General features: G+C 46.9%; 1 protein-coding gene across 3 annotated transcripts; it reads left to right on the plus strand.

Moving 5' to 3' along the window:
- Positions 1-2073: 2073 nt before the first annotated feature.
- LOC143282486 (peptidyl-prolyl cis-trans isomerase A-like) lies at positions 2074-11540 on the plus strand. Of its 3 annotated transcripts, XR_013055260.1 has the most exons (6): positions 2074-2211; positions 3907-4377; positions 7592-7685; positions 9107-9297; positions 11182-11412; positions 11523-11540. XR_013055260.1 is itself a non-coding variant. In XM_076588147.1 (5 exons), exons 2-5 carry the CDS (start codon positions 3958-3960, stop codon positions 11332-11334), a joined length of 858 nt encoding a protein of 285 aa, XP_076444262.1. In that variant the 5' UTR covers positions 2074-2211; positions 3907-3957; the 3' UTR covers positions 11335-11443. The 3 variants fall into 3 exon arrangements, 2 of the variants coding, with proteins under 2 accessions (XP_076444262.1, XP_076444263.1); XM_076588147.1 differs by lacking the exon at positions 11523-11540 and having other exon boundaries at positions 11182-11443; XM_076588148.1 differs by lacking the exons at positions 2074-2211; positions 11523-11540 and adding an exon at positions 2850-2931 and having other exon boundaries at positions 11182-11443.
- The last annotated feature ends 9095 nt before the right edge of the window (positions 11541-20635 follow it).

Consider the following 20635-nt stretch of genomic DNA (forward strand, 5'->3'; position numbering starts at 1 on the left):
GTGGTTAAAGCGTTGGACTATCAATCTGAGGGTCTCGGGTTCGAATCACGGTGACGGCGCCTGGATTTTTACGATCTCCCAGGTCAACGCATGTGCAGACCTGCTAGTGCCTGAACCCCCTTCGTGTGTATATGCAAGCAGAAGATCAAATACGCACGTTAAAGATCCTGTAATCCATGTCAGCGTTCGGTGGGTTATGGAAACAAGAACATACCCAGCATGTACACCCCCGAAAGCGGAGTATGGCTGCCTACATGGCGGGGTAAAAACGGTCATACACGTAAAAGCCCACTCGTGTGCATACGAGTGAAAGTGGGGGTTGCAGCCCACGAACGAAGAATAAGAAGAAAAAACCCTTCAGTGCTTGGTGGAAAACAGCAGAAAGTGGTGTTTCAGGTCATAAAACATTATCCAAAACAATAAGCCTAAAACTGAGAAAATGGTCTGGAGATATACCACTACTAGACGAACTGTGTGAATTTTCAGCCTTCCAGAGCTAGTTCTCTTTTTCTGATGACGTCATCAGTGACGTCACTATGCACGTACGTAATATGTTTATGGCAGTCAAGGGATTTTAAGAGTCTGGCTTTAAATCGACGCGAAATGAGCCACTCCATGAACACGAACCGACATTTCATAATCAAGCCGCCATTTAAAAAAAAAATCATTATATATTCTTGTTTGTTTATTGTTTCTTTAACATTGCATTGTTGTGGGAAGGGGAGGGACAGTTTTCAGTTTCAGTTTCGGTTTCTCAAGGACTGAGGCGTCACTGCGCTCGGACGAACCCTTATACGCTACACCCCATCCGCTGGGCGAGTGGACCTTGAGGAGGAGTTTGAAAGGAAAATGGTTGTGGTTCTCTTATTGCCACAGACTGTATGAACGCATCACTACAGCTGATTTTGTGGATCTTGCAAGATGGCTACACATTAGCAGTTGAATATGTATAAAAATTAAGTACCCTCAAAACAAGGTTGAAAACCACAGAGAATAAGACGCAACATCAACTCATTCATTCATTCATTTTACCCATCGCTCCTGGTGGAGCATAGGCCGTCGACGACCCCTCGCCATCGCACTCTGTTCTGGGCTGTTCTGGCCATTCCAGTCCAGTTGGTCCCTTGCTGCTTCAGCTCTGCCTCGGTATCTCGCTTCCAGCTGTTGCGAGGCCGGCCTCTCTTCCTCTTTCCCTGCGGGTTCCAGGTCAGGGCTTGGCGTGTGGTGCTGGACGCTGGCTTCCTGAGGGTGTGTCCGATCCAGCCCCACTTCCTCCGCAGTATCTGCTTGGCCACTAATTCCTGTCCCGCTCGCTCCCACAGATCTTCGTTTCGGATCTTCTCCTGCCATCGGATCTTGTACATGCGCCTCAGACAGGTGTTGAAGAATGTCTGAATCTTCTGCTGCATCGTCTGCAACATCAACTCAGCTAATGGTAAAATCGCTTCAAATGTGCAAAAGAAAATTGTCACTGAATTAGATAGCAAAATACGAAGTAAACAATAAACAAAGAAACAAACAAACAAAGAAAAACACTTTGATGAGAAAGGTTTCTGCACTTGAGAACAACATCGCGGTGTTCTTGAAATCATTAGGATGAATGAAATCGTTGATGTGAACATGGAGGATACTCATGAACTGAAAGACGACAAGTCTAACTGAGCTGGACAGATTAGAACAGCGAGAAAAGTACACGGATACGGGGGAAATTTTTTCAAGAAAAGGTCACAAAGACAGACGGAGCGAGCGAACGAGCGAGCGAGCGAGCGAGCGAGCGAGAGAGAGAGAGAGAGAGAGAGAGAGACATACATACATACATACATGTGTACAGACAGTCAGATAGGGACAGACAGACGAAGAGACAGAAAGAACACCGTCACAGACCCCGCCCCCCCCCCTCACCCCCCCACCCCCGGCGCAACACCCTCCCCCCCCCACCCTAACCCCCTCCAAAAAAGACAGCTCACACCTGTATATCATTCAGACCACGACCACGTAGATCTATACAAAGATGCACAGGTAAGGGCCACGTGTTTGATGCTGACGAGTCGTCAGTCAAGGCCATACAGCAAGCCGCTCGTTCACAGCTATCACCTGTGCCTTTCCCCATTGGCTGAGAAACAGATTGATGGCTTGCCATGCTCAGGTCTGCCTGTCTGTCGATTTCCACGCAGCTGCCGGACCCATAAGAGCGACGCTTGTTTTGTGCAGGTGAAACTTTTTGCTTTTTTGACTCACTTGTGTAAACAAAGTGAGTCTATGTTTTAACCCGGTGTTCGGTTGTGTGTGTGTGTGTGTGTGTGTGCGTGTGTCTGTGTGTCCGTGGTAAACTTTAACATTGACATTTTCTCTGCAAATACTTTGTCAGTTGACACCAAATTTGGCATAAAAATAGGAAAAATTCAGTTCTTTCCAGTCATCTTGTTTAAAACAATATTGCACCTGTGGGATGGGCACAAAAAAATAAAAAAAAGAAGCCTAATTATATGCAAACTGCATTTACTGTTATATTTATATTTTTTGCATTCTCTAAACTTGGCACTTTGACCTCATATTCTGACACAACAACAAGAGCAGTCATTGTTAACATTTTTTGTTCAAACAGGAACTTCTTTTGCTAAGCATGGAATTTTTTTATTTATTTTGCAAACGTTTTGGTGCAGATGGTAAAAAGAAGGAAATTACTCTGTAATTAATGCTAGGGGACTTAATTTATCACAAGTGAGTCTTGAAGGCCTTGCCTCTCTTGTTAATTTTTTTTTTTTTTTTTTTTCAGAGGTTGGCGTTAAAGCTTAACTTAACCTGATTCAGGTATCAACTATACACCGTTGTACAGGTGAAAATAATAGCTGGTGTGAAGGCTTACACTGAGTATCGACTTTCAAGTATTGTAGCCAAACTCCACTTTTTCGCTTTGGTACAGCTCGGCAGGTAAGTAGTAACGATGTCGTTTTGAAAATATCATGGAAAATACGAAGTGTTCATGATGCTGATGATGTTGTTATGTTGCTGTTGTGTTTGTTGGTTTTGTTTTTGATTTTGGTGATGGTGTGACAAACATCAGAAGAAGATACACAGCAAGAACAAGAACATTTTTTGGAAATGCTGATGAGATATGATTCCTTCTTCTTCTCTTTCTTTTTCTGCGTTCGTGGGCTGCAACTCCCACGTTCACTCGTATGTACACGAGTGGGCTTTTACGTGTATGACCGTTTTTAACCCGCCATGTAGGCAGCCATAATCCGTTTTCGGGGGTGTGCATGCTGCGTATGTTCTTGTTTCCATAACCCTTCGAACGCTGACATGGATAACAGGATCTTTAACGTGCGTATTTCATTTTCTGCTTGCGTATACTCACGAAGAGTATTCAGGCACTAGCAGGTCTGCACATATGTTGACCTGGGAGATCGGAAAAATCTCCACCCTTTACCCACCAGGTGCCGTTACCGAGATTCGAACCCCGGACCCTCAGATTGAAAGTCCATCGCTTTAACCACCCGGCTATTGCGCCCGTCATCGAGATGATTCCAGTAAGGAAAATGTTCTAAAGATAGGAATCTGTCTATCTCACTTTTTTCTCCTTAAAGAAATCTCTTTTTTGCACTAGATTGTGTGTGTGTGTGTGTGTGTGTGTGTGTGTGTGTGTGTGTGTGTGTGTGTGTGTGTGTGTGTGTGTGTGTTTGCGTGCGCGCTTGCTTGTGTGTGTGTGTGTGTGTTTGCGCGCGTGCGTGCGCGCTTGTTTGCGTGTATGTGCATGTGTGCGTGTGTGTGCTTGTGTGTGTGTGTGTGTGTGTGTGTGTGTGTGTGTTTGCGTGCGCGCTTGCTTGTGTGTGTGTGTGTGTGTGTGCGCGTGTGTTAGCGTGCTCGCTTGCTTGTGTGTATGTGTTTTGTGAAGGTTTGATACAGGGTGAGCGAGAGAGAAAGAGAGAGACAGAGACAGAGACACCCCCAAAAAAGATGGACGCGGCGGCAACACCACACCACCACCACCAGCATCACCACCCCCTAACCTCCTCCCTCGCCGTAGTGACCATGCCGTTGGCCATGATGACGACGACGACGATGATGATGATGATGCCGCCGGCAGCCTCCTCACTGGCGGAGCCCGGCACTGGAACCTCCGGCATCAAGGGAGGCAGCAGCAGCAGCAGCAGCAGCAGCAGCAGGGGTCATCGGCGGGCCCCCTCGCCTCTGTCGTGGCGGGCCAACACGGTCAATGAGACCATCACGGCGGAAGCGGAACTGGAGGTGACGGTGAAGAACTACGACGACAGCGGGGACCTGCACGGGGTGCTGAAGGTGGGCCTGTTCGGGGACCGCGTGCCCATGACCGTCCTCAACTTCTTCTCCCTCTGCAACGGCGTCACCAGGCCTCAGGTGTGTTTGTATTTTGAGGTTGTATTTCTTTTTTTTTTTTTCTTTTTTTATCACAACAGATTTCTCTGTGTGAAATTCGGGGCTGCTCTCCCTTAGGGAGAGCGCGTCGCTACAATACAGCGCCACCCATTTTTTTTGTTGTTGTTGTATTTTTTCCTGCGTGCAGTTTGATTTGTTTTTCCTATCGAAAGTGGATTTTTCTACAGAATTTTGCCAGGAACAACCCTTTTGTTGCCGTGGGTTCTTTTACGTGCGCTAAGTGCATGCTGCACACGGGACCTCAGTTTATCGTCTCATCCGAATGACCAGCGTCCAGACCACCATTCAAGGTCTAGTGGAGGGGGAGAAAATATCGGCGGCCGAGCCGTGATTCGAACCTGCGCGCTCAGATTCTCTCGCTTCCTAGGCGGACGCGTTACCTCTAGGCCATCACTCCACTCCATGTGTGTAAAGGATGAACCGTATGTAATGTTTCAATGTCCCCAGGGGGTACACGAAATAAACTCCTTGCCTTGCCTTGCCCGTGTGTGATGTGTGTGTGGTGGGGAGGGGAGGGGAGTAGGGGGTGGGGGAGGGAGAGAAGATGGGGGTGGGGTGTGTGATGAGAGAGGGGTGGGAAGGGAAGAAGAGGGTGTGGGGAGGGGGGGGGGGAAGAAAGGAACAGGAGAATGGAACTCAGAATTCCATTTTTTTTTAAATTCAAGCATTAAGAGGGTTTTTGTTGTTGTTTTTTGTGGGTTTTTTTTTTCCACGGCTTTTATTTCTAACCTGTCCTGGCTCATTTTTTGTGTGGACATCCATTACAAACAATTCGTACGTATGATTACGAAGGAGAAGGAAGAAAGAAAGAAAGAAAGAAAAAAACAACAACAACAAAAAACAGTAACAAAAAACAAGAAAACAACCCCCCCCAAAAAAAAACAGTGAACAAACGTACGAACGAACTTTTTTTCTTTTTGAGGTAAAAAAGGAATTAGCACATAAGGCTTGCTTTCATTTTTCACCTTGCCCTGATAGAAAGGAAAATTTCTTCTTCTTCGTTTGTGGACTGCAACTCCCACGTTCACTCGTATATACACGAGTGGGCTTATACGCGCATGACCGTTTTTAACCCGCCATGTAGGCAGCCATATTCCGTTTTCGGGGGTGTGCATGCTGGGTGTGTTCTTGTTTCCATCACCCACCGAACGCTGACATGGGTTACAGGATCTTTAACGTGTGTATTTGATCTTCTACTTGCGTATACACACGAAGGGGGCTCAGGCACTAAGCAGGTCTGCACATATGTTGACCTGGGAGATCGGAAAAGTCTCCACCCTTTTCCCACCAGACGCCGTCACCGTGATTCGAACCCGGGACCCTTAGATTGAAAGTCCAACGCTGTAACCATTCGGCTATTGCGCCCGTCGAAGGGAAAATATAACAAACTCGCAGAAGGAAAGATTCGACATTATATTGGTAACTTTAAAATTATCCCCCACCCCAAACAAAAAAAAAAAAAAAAAAAAAGAGGAGGGGGCGAGGTGGGGGAGAGGGAAGAGCTGGGGGTAGAGGGAGAGGAGAAAGGGTGGGGGTGGGCGGGTGTTGATGGGGTGGATGGGTAGGTGTGAATGAGTGAGCTCGGGCTTTAATAAAATCCTCTGTTGATAACTCTGTGGTGAGAGAGTGCTTGTGGTAGGATGCTGGTAGAAGGTGTTGTATTGTATTATATTGTATTGTATTACTCTTTTTTGTCACAACAGATTTTTCTGTGTGGAATTCGGGCTGCTTTCCCCAGGGAGAGCGCGTCGCTACACTGAGGGCGCCAACACACCATTAAAAATTTTTTCCCTGCCTGCAGTTGGTTTTTTTATTTTTTATATAATTTATTTTGTTTTCCTATCGAAGCGGGTTTTTCTACAGAGCTTTGCCAGGAACAACCCTTTTGTTGCCGTGGGTTCTTTTACGTGTGCTAAGTGCATGCTGCACACGGGAACTCGATTTATCGTCTCATCCGAATGACTAGCGTCCAGACCACCACTCTAGGTCTAGTGGAGGGGGAGGAAATACAGGCGACTGTGCCGGGATTCGAACCAGCGCGCTCAGATTCTCTCGCTTCCTGGGCCATCATTCCACTAGTACACTTGAAGTTCAATCAGTTTTGTCCTCAACGTTTGTTTCACGTTACTTGCTTCTCCTCCACTCTATGTTAATGTTTTACACAAACCTTGCGTGGACTCTGATGACCTGGTCAGCGTGTCAGGTCTATGTGAAGATCAGGCATCAGACACCTGTCTGTTCGTTTTCTCCCTAGCAGATGTGGTGTAGCGCGCATATGGATTTGTTCGCACGCTTTGACACCTTCTTGAAACTGAAAACCGAAACTATTTCAGGGAGATGAGCGAATGACGAGGCAAGCCCAGAGCCAGTTGCATTGCTCGGACGGAAGAGTCTAGTATGGTCGTAACCAGCTACTGTGTGTAGTAAGGAACTGATCAATGGCGTAGTTCGGTCACGTGTAACTGTCAAAAAGTTCGAACCAAGCAATGCAACTGGCTCCAAAGGGAGAGTAAACACAACAGCAACGACAACGAAACAATAAAAAGAATTAACTCCCTCTATTTACAAGGTACCAAAGAAGATGACCGGAAATACGTGTCTTATTTATTCATTTATCTGTTTATTTATCTATTCATTCATTCATTCATTCATATATTCATTTATCTATTTATTAACCTATTCATTTATTCATATATTTATATATCTATTTATTTATCTATTCATTTATTCATATATTTATTTATCTCTTCGTTTATGCATTGTTTCATGAAGTTCCTGTGATTGTTCCTCTGTACCTTTTTTTTTAGCTTGGGGCTGGCTGAATTGGGAGCGTAGACCACATTGACTTGGGAGTTGTCTTTATATATATATATATATATATATATATATATATATAATCTATTTACTTCTTTTATTTGTATTCCATTTATTGGCCTCAGTTGCTTTCAAGTCCACGGAGCATTTTGTTCTCTCTCTCTCTCTGTCTCTCTCTGTCTCTCTCTTTCAACACGTGCGAATTGATTCATTTCACACACACACACACACACACACACACACACACACACACACACACACACACACACATTTTCCATGTCAGTGTCTGACTTGAGGGAGTTATGTACCTTTTGTAGATGGGAGGAGAGAGTTAGCCCCTCTTTACTGTGCTTTGGTGCAGGGGGAGCTGAAGTACGCGGGGTCCACGTGCCACAGGCTGATCACTGACATGCACATCCAGTGTGGGGACATCACCACTGGAGATGGAAACGGGGGTCAGTTTGGGTGTGTGGGTGGGTGTGGGGAGGAGGAGGGCGAAGAGGGCGGGGGTGGGGATGGGGGGTGGGGTGTGTTCGTGTGTGGGTGATGGTTGGTGGGTGTGGTTTTGTGGGTAAGGGGGCCGAGGTTGTGTGTGGGTGTGTGTGTCGGTGTGTGAGAAAGAGTGAGTGGGTGGAGGGCGTGTGTTAGAGTGTGGGTTGTGGGTGGAGTGTGTGTGTGTGTGTTTGTGTGTGTGTGCGCGCGCGTGCGTGTGTGCATGTGTGTGTGTGTGTGTGTGTGTGTGTTGTGGTGTAGTGGTGGTGGTGGAGGTGGTGTGTGTATGTGTGTGTGTGTGTGTGTGAGTGAGATCGAGTGTGCGCGCATGTGTGTGTGTGTGCAGTGTGCGTGTGTGTGTGTGTGTGTGTGTGTGTGCGTGCGTGTGTGTGTGTGTGTGTGCGCGCGCGCGAGAGAGAGAGAGAGAGAGAGAGAGAGAGAGAGAGAGAATGAGAACGTTCGTGTGCGTGTGCGCGCGCGCGTGTTTGTGTATGAGTGAGTGTGCGTCTGTCTATCAATCTGTGCGCGCGCACGACAGCTCAAAAACTGACTTGGAAACTCACGCCTTCCCCCCACTCACCCCCCCCCTCAGCCCCCCCTCACCCCCCCAAAAAAAAAGAGTGAATGAATGAATGAAAGATGAAACAGTCATACTTCTATTACTATTACTGCTGCTGCGACTACTGCTGCTACAACAACTACTACTGCTGCTGCTACTAACAAATTGTCAATTACTACTATTACTACTTCTTCTTCTGCTGCTGCTACTACTGCTAACAAATTGTCAAACTACCACCACTACTACTACTTCTGCTGCTACTACTGCTACTAACAAATTGTCAAACTACTACTACTACTACTACTGCTACTGACAAATTGTCAAACTACTACTACTAGCAAATTGTCAAACTACTACTACTACTACTACTACTACTACTGACAAATTGTCAAACTACTACTACTAACAAATTGTCAAACTACTACTACTACTACTACTACTATTACTACTACTGCTACTGACAAATTGTCAAACTACTACTACTAACAAATTGTCAAACTACTACTACTACTACTACTATTACTACTACTGCTACTGACAAATTGTCAAACTACTACTACTAACAAATTGTCAAACTACTACTACTACTACTACTATTACTACTACTGCTACTGACAAATTGTCAAACTACTACTACTAACAAATTGTCAAACTACTACTACTACTATTACTACTACTGCTACTGACAAATTGTCAAACTACTACTACTAACAAATTGTCAAACTACTACTACTACTACTACTGCTACTAACAAATTGTCAAACTACTACTACTACTACTACTACTACTAAAGTAAAAGTGCACCAGTCATCCCTTATATTCCAGGCGTCAGCATCTTCGGGGAGATCTTCAACGACGAGAATTTCGACATCGGGCTGAGCGAGACTGGAACCATGGCCATGTCTAACCGCGGGGCCAACACCAACGGGTCCCAGTTCTTCATCGTCTTCAGGTCCATGCAGAGTCTGGATGGGCGGCACGTCGCCTTTGGGCAGATCGTCGACAAGGCTTCCTTGGTGAGCTGAGGGGATTGGGGGGCGGAGGGGGGAGGGGGGGCGGGGCGGGGTGGGGTATCTCTACTTCTTCTTCTTCGTTCGAGGGCTGCAACTCACACGTTCACTCGTATACAACACGAGTGGGCTTTTACGTGTATGGCCGTTTTTTACCCCGCCATGTAGACAGCCATGCTCCGTTTTCGGGGTGTGTGCATGCTGGGTATGTTCTTGTTTCCATAACCCTCCGAACGCTGACATTGATTACAGGATCTTTGACTTGCGTATTTTGATCTTCTGCTTGCGAAAACACACGAAGGGGGTTCAGGCACTAGCAGGTCTACATATGTTGACCTGGGAGATCGGAAAAATCTCCACCCTTTATCCACCAGGTACCGTCACCGAGATTCGAACCCGGGACCCTCAGGCTGAAAGTCCAACGCTTTAACCACTCGGCTAATGAACCCATTGGGAGTGGGGGTGGGGGTATGGTTGTGGTAGTTTTCTATTTTTTATTCTTGTTCTTGTTCACCTCGTCCTCTTTCTATTTTTCTTTTTCTTCTAATACTGTCATCGTTTATTCCTGCTTTATCTTCTTTTTCCTTATCCTCTTCCATATCATCCGCATCATCATCGACATCTACATCATCATCGTCGTCGTCGTAGTCGTCACAGTCATCATCATCATTAACATCGTCGTCGCCGTCGTCGTCATCGTCATCATCATATTCTTCTTTTTTCTCTTCTAATACAGTCATCGTTTATTTATTCTTTGCCTTCCTTTTCCCTTATCATCGTCATCATCATCATCATCATCAAGATTGTTATCGTCATCCTAGTCATCATCATCATCATATTCTTCTTCTTCTTCTAATACTGTCATCGTTTATTCTTTCTTTGCCTTGTTTTTTTTTTCCTGATCTTCCTCCTTACCATCATCATTAGTATCGTCATTATCAACATCTTCGTCGTCGTCGTCATCATCATCATCGTCATCATCATCATCTTCTTCTTCTAATGCATTCATCGTTTATTTCTTCTTTATCTTCTTTTTCCTTATCCTCCTCCTTATCATCATCATCACCAGCAGCAGCAGCATCGCCATCATTAGCATCTTCGTCGTCGTCGTCGTCGTCGTCGTAGTCATCATCATCATCTTCTTCTAATGCAGTCATCGTTTATTTCTCCTTTATCTTCTTTTTCCTTATTCTCCTCCTTATCCTCCTCCTTCCCCTCCTCCTCCTCCTCCTCATCATCATCAACATCGTCATCGTCGTCGTCGTCGTAGTCATCATCATCTTTTTCTACTTGTCATTGTTCTTGAAGTTTTGCGTTTGTGGTCTTCGTGTTGCCTTTGGACAGATCGTTGGCGTGGAAGGGGACACTGAATTGCTGTTGTTGCTGTTTGTTTTGTGTGTGAGGGCATCATGCTGCCTTTGGACAGTTTGTGCTGAATGTTGACTCGATGAGCAAAGGGAGGTTGGGGGATTGGGGGTGGGGTTGGGGGCGTGGGGGTGTCTGTCTGTTGGAGGTGGTGGTATTGATCTTGGTGTTGATGTTGTTTCGATTTCGTTGTCGTCGATGTGTGTGTGTGTGTGTGTGTGTGTGTGTGTGTGTGTGTGTGTTCATGCGTACGTGTAAGCTTGCGTGTGTGTGTGTGCGTGCGTGTATGCTTGCGAGTGTGTGTGTGTGTGCGTGTAAGCACACGCGCGCGCGCGTGTGTGTGTGTGTTGATAAACATCGACAAGGACACCACCACCAACATCACCACCATCACCACCACCACCACCACCACCACCACCAACAACAACAACAACAACAACAACAACAACAACAGCAGCAGCAGCAGCAGCAGCAGCAGCCACAGCAGCAAAATTGTGTCTGTGCTGTCCACTCCCCTGCCGCCAGGAGTTCCTGAGGAAGCTGAACGAGGTCCCCACGGACAGCATCACCTTCACGCCCAAGCGGAGGATCAAGCTGACGGACTGCGTGGCCACCAAGCTGAAGAAGCCGCTCATCATCACCAGGCGTGTCGCCGCGCACCGCGACACCTTCCACTGACTCACGGACTGCACGTGCACAGGGTGAAGGAAGAAGGAAGCACTCCTCCCCTCCACCGCCCCTCTGCCATGACTGCTTGGGAAAAGGGAGAAGGGTCGTGGGGGTGGTGGTGGTGGGGTTAGGGCTGGGGATGGGGATGGGGCTGTGGGACGGCTGGAGAAAACCTCGTGACAAACATTACTGCTACAGGGCAAGGGAGAAGGGTGGTGGTGGTGGTGGTGGTGGGTCGTTGAGGTGGAGTTGGGGGTAGGAGGACTGGGGGGGGGGGGGAACCACGTGAGGAACATCACTGGGGCAAGGGAGAAGGGTGGTGGTGGTGGGGGGTGGGGTGTGGGGGATGGGGCTGGGGAACCACATGAGGAACATGTCTGCACCAAAGGGAAAGGAGGGTGGGGGGTATCACATGTTGAACATGACTGCTCCACGTGCAACACGTGCAGGGGAGATGTGGAGAGGGAGCGGGTGGTGGGTGGGGGTGCACGTGACGAACACAACTGCACGTGAAAAGGAGTGGAGGGGAAACCAGGTGACGAGCATGACTGCACGTTCAGGGGAGAGGAGTAGAGGGAAGGGGGTAGGGTGGGGGGCACAACGTGACGAGCACGATTGCACGTGGAAGGAAGGGGTGGTGTTGTGTGTGTGGGTGGGGGGGAGGATTAAGGGGAGGCGGGGCACGTGACGAATATGACTGCACGCGCATGAGAGAAAGCAACAACCTTGTGACGATCATGACTGCACGTGCAAGGGAGAGGGGGGGGGGACCACGTGACAAGCATGGCCGCACGTGCAAGGGAGATTGGGGGGGGGGTGGGGGGCGGGGGTAACCACGCGACGAATATGACTGCACGTGCAAAGGAAAAGGCAACAACCAACGTGACGATCGTGACAGAAGTGTAGCCAGCCAGCCAGCCACAGAGATTCTGGTGGGTGCTTGGACCTCTCTTGTAGTCTGAATGATGTAGCTTTGCTATGGCGGATGGCGGCAGTGACTGTTCGCGAGTATTATCAATTGTTATTGTCAACCACTGCAGTCTTACTGTATCCTGGAGTTTAACTGTTTAATCAATCTCGTGTCAGCACACAAACCGTATCCTGGAGTTGAATTGTTTGATTAATTTTGGGTCAGCATACAAACCGTGCTGTTATTTACCTGATATGGGTAGGCCTACGTATCTTGTTGGGAGAGTAGCCTACTCCATGAACGTGCATGGCTCTAAAGCGCACACTTGCCAAGAAGGGAGCGTTTCTGTCTGTCTCTGCCCAACAAAACTTCTAGACATGCTTATTGAGTGCAATTTTACGAAGCAGAACAAATAAAAATTAGTACGCTTGTTGTATTACGGCTCTGAATGCTACCAGAATGCTACCCACTGAGTCTAAAAGCTTGCGTTTTTTTGGTTACAGAATACATATTATATCTTATGTAGTATATGCGCAGAAACTAACCACTTTAACCGCATTCACCTGATCTCATCTTAAACATTGCAGGTTAAATTACATGATACCTGTGTGCACGTGTGTTACTGGTCTTCCGAAAGGGGATGATGGTAGGCCTGTACTCTTTTAGCAATGTGAACGCACACACATACGCGCGCGCGCGCGCACGCACACGCACGCACGAAACGCACACACACACACACGCGCGTGCGCGCGCACACACACACACACACTGATTACGCGAGATACCTGTTGTTATGAATGTCATCTGTTACAGCGAAGAGCTTTTCAAATATTGTGTCAGCACGAAGGAGGTAATTGACTTGATCTGATAATTTACCAATGTAATTCCTGCAGAATATCTAACCATGGTCAAATCAGAACAGCGGAGGCCCTTTTTTCAGTTTGAACTAAACATCTGAGGTGATTATTTGAACATCTAGAAGCATGCTGCGCGTCTTTCAATGATGTACCCCCTTTCTCCCCGAAAACGGAATATAGCTTCCTACATGGCGGGGTAAAAACGATCATACACGTAAAAGCCCACTCGTGTACATACGAGTCAACGTGGGAGTTGCAGCCCACGAACGAAGAAGAAGAAGAAGAAGAAGAAGTATTGTGGGCATGCAAATAGAAATACTTTTATGTTAGTTGTAAATAGAGAAATGGCTGGAATTTGAAGTACCCCCTTTTAATTTGTCACTCAAAAGAAATGTAACGCATTACAGCATATGAAACCTACGTAGACTTGCAGATAGAGTAACAGCTGAAAGCATGTTGCGCATCTTTTTGATGATGGACTTCTTTTGATGTGGCATTTAACAGAAATGCAGTGCACCACAGCGCAGGAAACCTGCATAGACTAGAAGGTACATATCTCATAATTATGAAGGGTACCGAACGTACATTCCCTCTTTTTTATGCAACAAAAAATGTTTCTTTTAACGCCAGATTGACTTGGCATGTTCAGAATCCTGTTGACAGTGAATCGTAGCGTCGTTTCCTTTGGATCATAAGCTATTCACGTTGATATTGATGACCGAATTTTTCTTCAAGACCGATGTTTGTTGTTGAAATCCTGTTGGTGATCTTGAATTGAATTCATTTCGGTTTTTTGTTTTGTTTCTTGTACTCTCTCTCTCTCTCTGTGTGTGTGTGTGTGTGTGTGTGTGTGTGTGTGTGTGTGTGTGTGTGTGTGTGTGTGTGTGTGCATACATGCATTTACATCGGAGTTCTGTTGTGACTGTTGTCGATTTCATTTGTCGATGTTGTTTTCAGTAACAAGGACCTGTACAACAAAGTCTTCCGTAAAGCTAGAGATGGGCCTACTTCTATCAACACACACACACAAACACCCCCACCCCCCCACACAATGATATCAATCAAAGTCTCAAGATAAACCGTGAGTTCATTAAGCGAGTATGGGATTCGATCTCTTGGTAGGCTAACGCCTTACCATTCGGCCACCACGTCACCCTGAACTGAACCACGACACTCCGGTGTTTATGACACAGAGGTGAAGAGGAAAATCGATGAAGAGAAAAGTGGACGTGGACAGAAAGAGGGAATAGGACAGGGGGTGCATGTATCGTGTCAAGGGTGACACTTGACACTGCCTGCTGTTACCCCTCCACTGACACTGTGACAGGCACAGGGAGGGGGAGGGAGAAGGGGGTGAGGAGAAATGGAGGGCGTGGGGGTGGGGGTAGAGGTGAAAAAGAATGATTGGGTGAAGAAAAAAAGGACGAAAGAGAGCGAGAGGGTATGAGTGAGAAGAGACAGAGAGGGAGGGAGGGAGGGAGGAAGAGAGGGGGGGGGGAGATGAGAAAGAGTAAAATGGTTGAGAAAGAGAGAAACATTGAGAGGGTTCGAGTGGGAGGAAATAGAGATGAGAGAGAAAGATAGAAACAGACACACAGTGAGAGGGACAGAGACACACAGACAGACAGACAGACAGGCAGGCAGACAGACAGACAGGCAGGCGGACAAGAGACATAGAAAGAAGAAAGGTTGAAGAGAGAGGGTTAGAGGGAGGAAAACGATGGAGAATGGCTGAGCGTGGAATGAGAAGAGAGAGAGAGAGAGAGAGAGAGAGAGAGAGAGAGAGAGAGATTAAATGAAAACGATTTTTTTTGCTGCCCCATCATCTGCACCGTTTCAGTGGCATTACTCCCACGCTGCTAATTTAGATTCCCTCATATACGGCCACACCCGGGTTCGACCGTCACAGTTCCAGCGTCGGCAGTCCGCAGGGAACGATTGATGTTGGGTCGCCAGGAAGCCACACACCAGAGGAGACCCTGCACAGCTGCTGAGTCACGTCAGTGGTGTTCAGTGGTGCCTGCTCTGATTTATCGTACTTAGGACACCACCTACTACGCCCCCTACTAACGACAATAATGGCTTAGTCGCGGAGCCAGACTGAATGAGCGTCCCTCCCGGAGTGGAGACTGCCACCACGTCCCCCAAAGAACAGCTCCCCATGAGTCTGCCGACACGGAAGACATTGACAGGACTCACCCCAAGCACTCATGAAAACGATTTTACTAAGAAGACCACTGGTCCATGCTGACAGGATCTGAACAAGTATGTCAAAACCATGATCATAATTATGCACCTGTACACAGGAAAAAAAAAATCAAAACAGTATGTTGTTCTCTAACCAGCAGCATTACAGAAGAAAAGAAGGGGGTGGACTTCTGATCCAGTGTTCACCAGTGATCAGGGTTCGAGGCCCAGTTTCGGAATGATGTTGTGACCTTGGCGGCATAACTGTAATGAATCTGACCCTGCGGACAGCTGCATGAGCCGTAAATTCTTTGGTGGTGGTAGCGTGTTTTTGTCCCGCCAGGGGCAGAATTCAAGACAAAATTCATTTGCCTTCAGGCAAGTCATCGTTGACATGGTTGGGATCCGCGGGCACAGTTTACCTTGAAGGATAAGATATCTTCGTATTCAAGACACACGTGGTTCGCTCAGACAGCTAAACCATCGTCTTTTAAAAAAAAAGAAGAAGAAAAATCCCAATGATTCCGTCTGCGCATGCTCTCAGTTTCACTTCTCATCACACCACAACTCAGAACATTGTCGAGAGAGTTCGCAAAACACGTGCTATCCGTAAAGCACGCCTGTTTTCCCTTTAAAAAAAGAAAAGAAAAATGCTGCAAAAGGTGACGCCAGATTTACCTCTGCTTCGTGGGCAGTCATCCTTGGCAGGTAGTGAGGGTAAATTGCCTTCCGGTTTGTAGACACGCGGGTAGACTCTTGTGTTCATGAATACTAGATATTGCTTACCCTCGGGCAGTTTGCCTTGCCTCAGACAGATTACCCACAGGAACACATTTATCCTCAGGGACGATGTTCTCTTGAATACGGCTCCAGGTCTAAGGCAGTGGCCAAGAAAAAATCTGAACGAAATGATATTTTCCTTTTAGATGCCTGTGCAAAGTGAGTGCGAAGAGTTCGAATAAACTCCGTCAGAGAAGGCAGGATTTTCCACGTCTCAAGTTCAGTCATATCCACACCACAACTTCCCCACTCTCTCCCCCCCCCCATACCCCCATCCCCACCCACCCCACTCCTGTCCCGCTTGCCTGAACAACAGTGCAGAAAGCATGCAAGTTGTGTTCTGTCTCTGACATGCATTTGCACTGAAGTTCAGAAGAAAAGACTGGAGAGAGGAAAAGTACAAATGGTTGGTGATGGCCACACAAGCTTCACAGAGGACACAGCAATGTGTTTTCCCCAGTAACACAGCCACAACGTCTTGCTGTGTGCATGCTTACGTCAGCCATGTCTGCTTAAAGAATTCTGTTCAAACGTAAAAACCCAACACAGAACGCAACTAGCTGAAAGCCGTACTGAGGGCAGAGCAGTGCTTTCACCAGTGTTTTATAACTGAACGTGTAATGTCCTATTTTGGCGTCCTTAATTATTGTCGCACCTATTGGTTTCAGTTGCATGGTTCGTGGGACCAGACACAGAAAAAGCAAGAAGGTGTCATGCTAGTTTAGTGATTGAATCCGCATCGAAAGTGAGTAAAAAAACGTACAAAATAAAGTGTCGAAATCCATTGAAAATTGGTTGCAACATCTACTAACGGTAATATCGTTTCATACATGTATATATATATATATATATATATATATATATATATATATATATATATAATGCCGGCGTAATAGGTTTCTGAATTTAGGATGCTAAAATAGGACTTGACTGACTTAACGAGGGTTTGCAGTGTGTTTGGTCCAACACGTGAAACGAAAACCTAACACACCTGTAAACTGCGTGTAGAGTTGAACAACACGTCATTGCTTGAAAGAAACAACGTGTCTCTCTCCTCGACACGTTTATTTTGTGTTTCAAATGACAAGAGTTACTGCTCGTCAGTCGTGAAACCGTGCGTGTCGTTCACTTCCGCTGCTGTCGGTTGTTGGACTCACGTGCACAGACTTGGCTGAACATGGCTGTGCTTTGAGCGGAGCCGTCCCCTAGTCAGCGAAATTGTGCTGCTTGTCAGCAAGGCCAATTTGTGGGAGGAAATGATGTCCAGGAAAGTAATGTGTGTGTGAACCTGACTGCAGTGTCAGCCTTGGAAGGCACCCCGAGCTGCAGGAATGTCAGGTGAGATGCATGTTGCCTTATGACGCTTTCTTATCTCTCTCTCTCTCTCTCTCTCTCTATATATATATATATATATATATATGTGTGTGTGTGTGTGTGTGCGCGTGTGTGTGTTCGTGTGTCCAATTTTAGCATCCTAAATTATTGCACCCACTGCTTACATCTCCATGGTTTGTGGGACGAAAAACGGAAAAAAAGCAAGATGGTGGGACGCTAGTTTAGTGACTGAATCTGCACCAAAACTGAGTAAAATAACGTACAAAATAAAGAGTCGAAATCCACCCGCAATGGGTTACAACATCCACAAAAAATGGTAATATCATTTCAAATATGAACAAAGAATTGCCGGTAATATAGGTGCAATAGTTTAGGATGCTAACCTTAGACTTTACCTATATATATAAAACGTCTTCCGATGATGTTATGATGCATGCTACGCACTGAGAGCAGAACTCTCCCGATTTGTCGCCGCACGTGTCTTATTCCAGATTATTTTCGTCAGCAGTGCCAACCCCCCCCCCCCCCCGTCCCCCCCCCCTTCACCCCATCATCCACTCTCAGAGCTTCTGTCCAGAAAACTTAAGTTTTACCTTCTGGACGTTAAAATCGGCGTTGTTGCATTCAAGAAACATCACAATTGAAAAGAAAAAGAAACTTGTCTCATGCGGTGAAAATGATTCAAGGGTGCTGCTGATTTTCCAGCACCGTTTCTGTACTCAGTTTCCCACCCATTTCTTTACCTATTCCCCCACCTATTTCTGTACCTATTCCCCATCCATTTCTGTACATATTCCCCCACCTATTTCCGTACCTATTCTCCATCTATTTCTGTACGTATTCCCCGTCTAGTTCTGCACCTATTCCCCCACATATTTCTGTACATATTACCCATCCATTTCTGTACCAATTCTCCACCTATTTCTCTACCTATTCCCCACCTATTTCTGTACCAGTTTCCCATCCAGTTATGTACCTATTCCTCACCTATTCATTTTACCAATTACCCAATTCTGTACCAATTTACCACCCAGTTCTGTATCAATTTACCATCCCGTTCTGTACCAATTTACCATCCAGTTCTGTACCAATTTACCATCCAGTTCTGTACCAATTTACCACCCAGTTCTGTACCAATTTACCACCCAGTTCTGTACCAATTTACCCTCCAGTTCTGTACCAATTTACCATCCAGTTCTGTATCAATTTACCAGCCAGTTCTGTTCCAATTTACCACCCAGTTCTGTACCAATTTACCATCCTAATGATGCTATGCATAGCTCCTATCTATTTCCGTACCTATTTCCCACACTTATGATGGGGTGGCGGGTGGGTTGTGAGGGGGCTGAATGCGGGGATGTGGGTGGAGGAGGAGATTAAGGATTTTAAATGTTCATGTGAGAGGGAAAGGCACACGGGCACACAAGCACGCGCAGTCCAAACTCTTAGCGCCAACCATTAATCGTGACCAGTTGACTGTCCACTGACAGTAAATTTGATTCAGTGAATGAATGCATGATTGCACGCTGCCAATCTTAGCTGAACGTGTTTTCCTTAATGTGCTTTAATTCTCACAAGTACAAGAGAATAGAGTCGGAAGGAGGAGGAGGAGGAGAAAGGAGAGAGAGAGAGAGCGTGTCGAGGGTGTGTGTGTGTGTGGGGAGGGTGGGGGCCGGGGGGGGGGGGGGGGTCAGGGGGCGCGGGGAGGAGGGGGGGGGGGGGAGCATGGGGCGGTAGTGTTGGGGAGGTCAGGGGGCAGGGAGCGAATAAAAACTTGAATCCTGGAGTGTTGGCCTCGAGACAGCGCGTCCACTTAGGAAGCGAGGGGGTCTGAACGCACTGGTTCGAATCCCACAGTCGCCAGTATTTTCTCCTTCTCCACTATGTGTTGAGAGGTGGTCTGGACGCTAGTCATTCGGATAAGACGATAAACCGAGGTCGGTCCCGCCTGCAGCGTGCATTTAGCGCGTACGCAAAAGAACCCACGGCAACAAAAGGGTCGTCCCTGGTAAATTCTGTAGAAAAATCCACTTTGATATGAAGTAGGCTGAAAATAGTACCAAAAAAAAACAGTGGTGCTCTCACTGCAGCAACGCGCTCTCCCTGGGAAGAGCAGCTCGAATTTAACACCGAGAAATATGTTGTGATAAGAGTAATGCAATGCAAAACACTACACTACAATATACCACACCATACCACACTACATTACACTATATTACACCACACCACACGACACTACACCACACCACACTACACCATGCCACACGACACGACACGACACCACACCACACTACACTATCAACACCACACCACACCACACCACGCCACAACGCCACACCACACCACACAACCAACACCACACCACACTACTACACCACACCACACCACCAACACCACACTACACAACACTACAAACACCACACCACACTACTACACCACACCACACTACACCACACTAACTACACTACACCACACCACACTAACCACACTACCAACACCACACCACACTACCAACACCACACCACACTACAAACACCACACCACACTACCACACCACACTAACCACACTACACCACCCCACACTACACCACACCACCCCACCACCAACACCATACCACACCACACTACACCACACCACATGGCACTACACCATACCACACCACACCACACCACACCACACCACACCACACCACAGCACCAACACCATACCACACCACACCACACCATACTACAACCCCGACCGTAAGATTGTTGTGGACCTCTGTGGAACAGACAGACTGAAGGATTTCCTTTCCGACCCCTCCCTCGTGACAAGGCACTTTCTGCTACTGTCCTCTCTACTTCTGAGGTGGGAAAGTCCGTTTAATCACTGGGGAAGTGTTCATTTCTGTTCTTTTTTTCTTTTTCTTTTTTTAATGCCAACCAGGGAACATCCAAGTCAGGGGACACCTCACTACACCACACCATACCACTCCACACTACACCACACTACCAACACTACACCACACCACACTACACTACACCACACTACACCATACCACGTCACACCACACCACACTATCAACACCACACCACACTACCAACACCACACCACACTACTACACCACACCACACCACACTAACAACACCACACCACACCACACTACACCACACCACACTACACCACACTACAAACACCACACCACACTACTACACCACACTACACCACACTACCAACGCCACACCACATTACCAACACCAC

The sequence above is a fragment of the Babylonia areolata genome, chromosome 5 (assembly GCF_041734735.1).
Source record: "Babylonia areolata isolate BAREFJ2019XMU chromosome 5, ASM4173473v1, whole genome shotgun sequence".
In the NCBI taxonomy this organism is placed as follows: domain Eukaryota; kingdom Metazoa; phylum Mollusca; class Gastropoda; order Neogastropoda; family Buccinidae; genus Babylonia; species Babylonia areolata.

Bases quoted from the DNA above. Each gene is read 5' to 3' on its own strand.
- LOC143282486 (XM_076588147.1), top strand. From the start codon at position 3,958: ATGGACGCGGCGGCAACACCACACCACCACCACCAGCATCACCACCCC. The intron at 4,378-7,591 runs GTGTGTTTGTAT...GCTTTGGTGCAG, and splicing joins ACGGCGTCACCAGGCCTCAG to GGGGAGCTGAAGTACGCGGG. The intron at 7,686-9,106 runs GTCAGTTTGGGT...CTTATATTCCAG, and splicing joins CACTGGAGATGGAAACGGGG to GCGTCAGCATCTTCGGGGAG.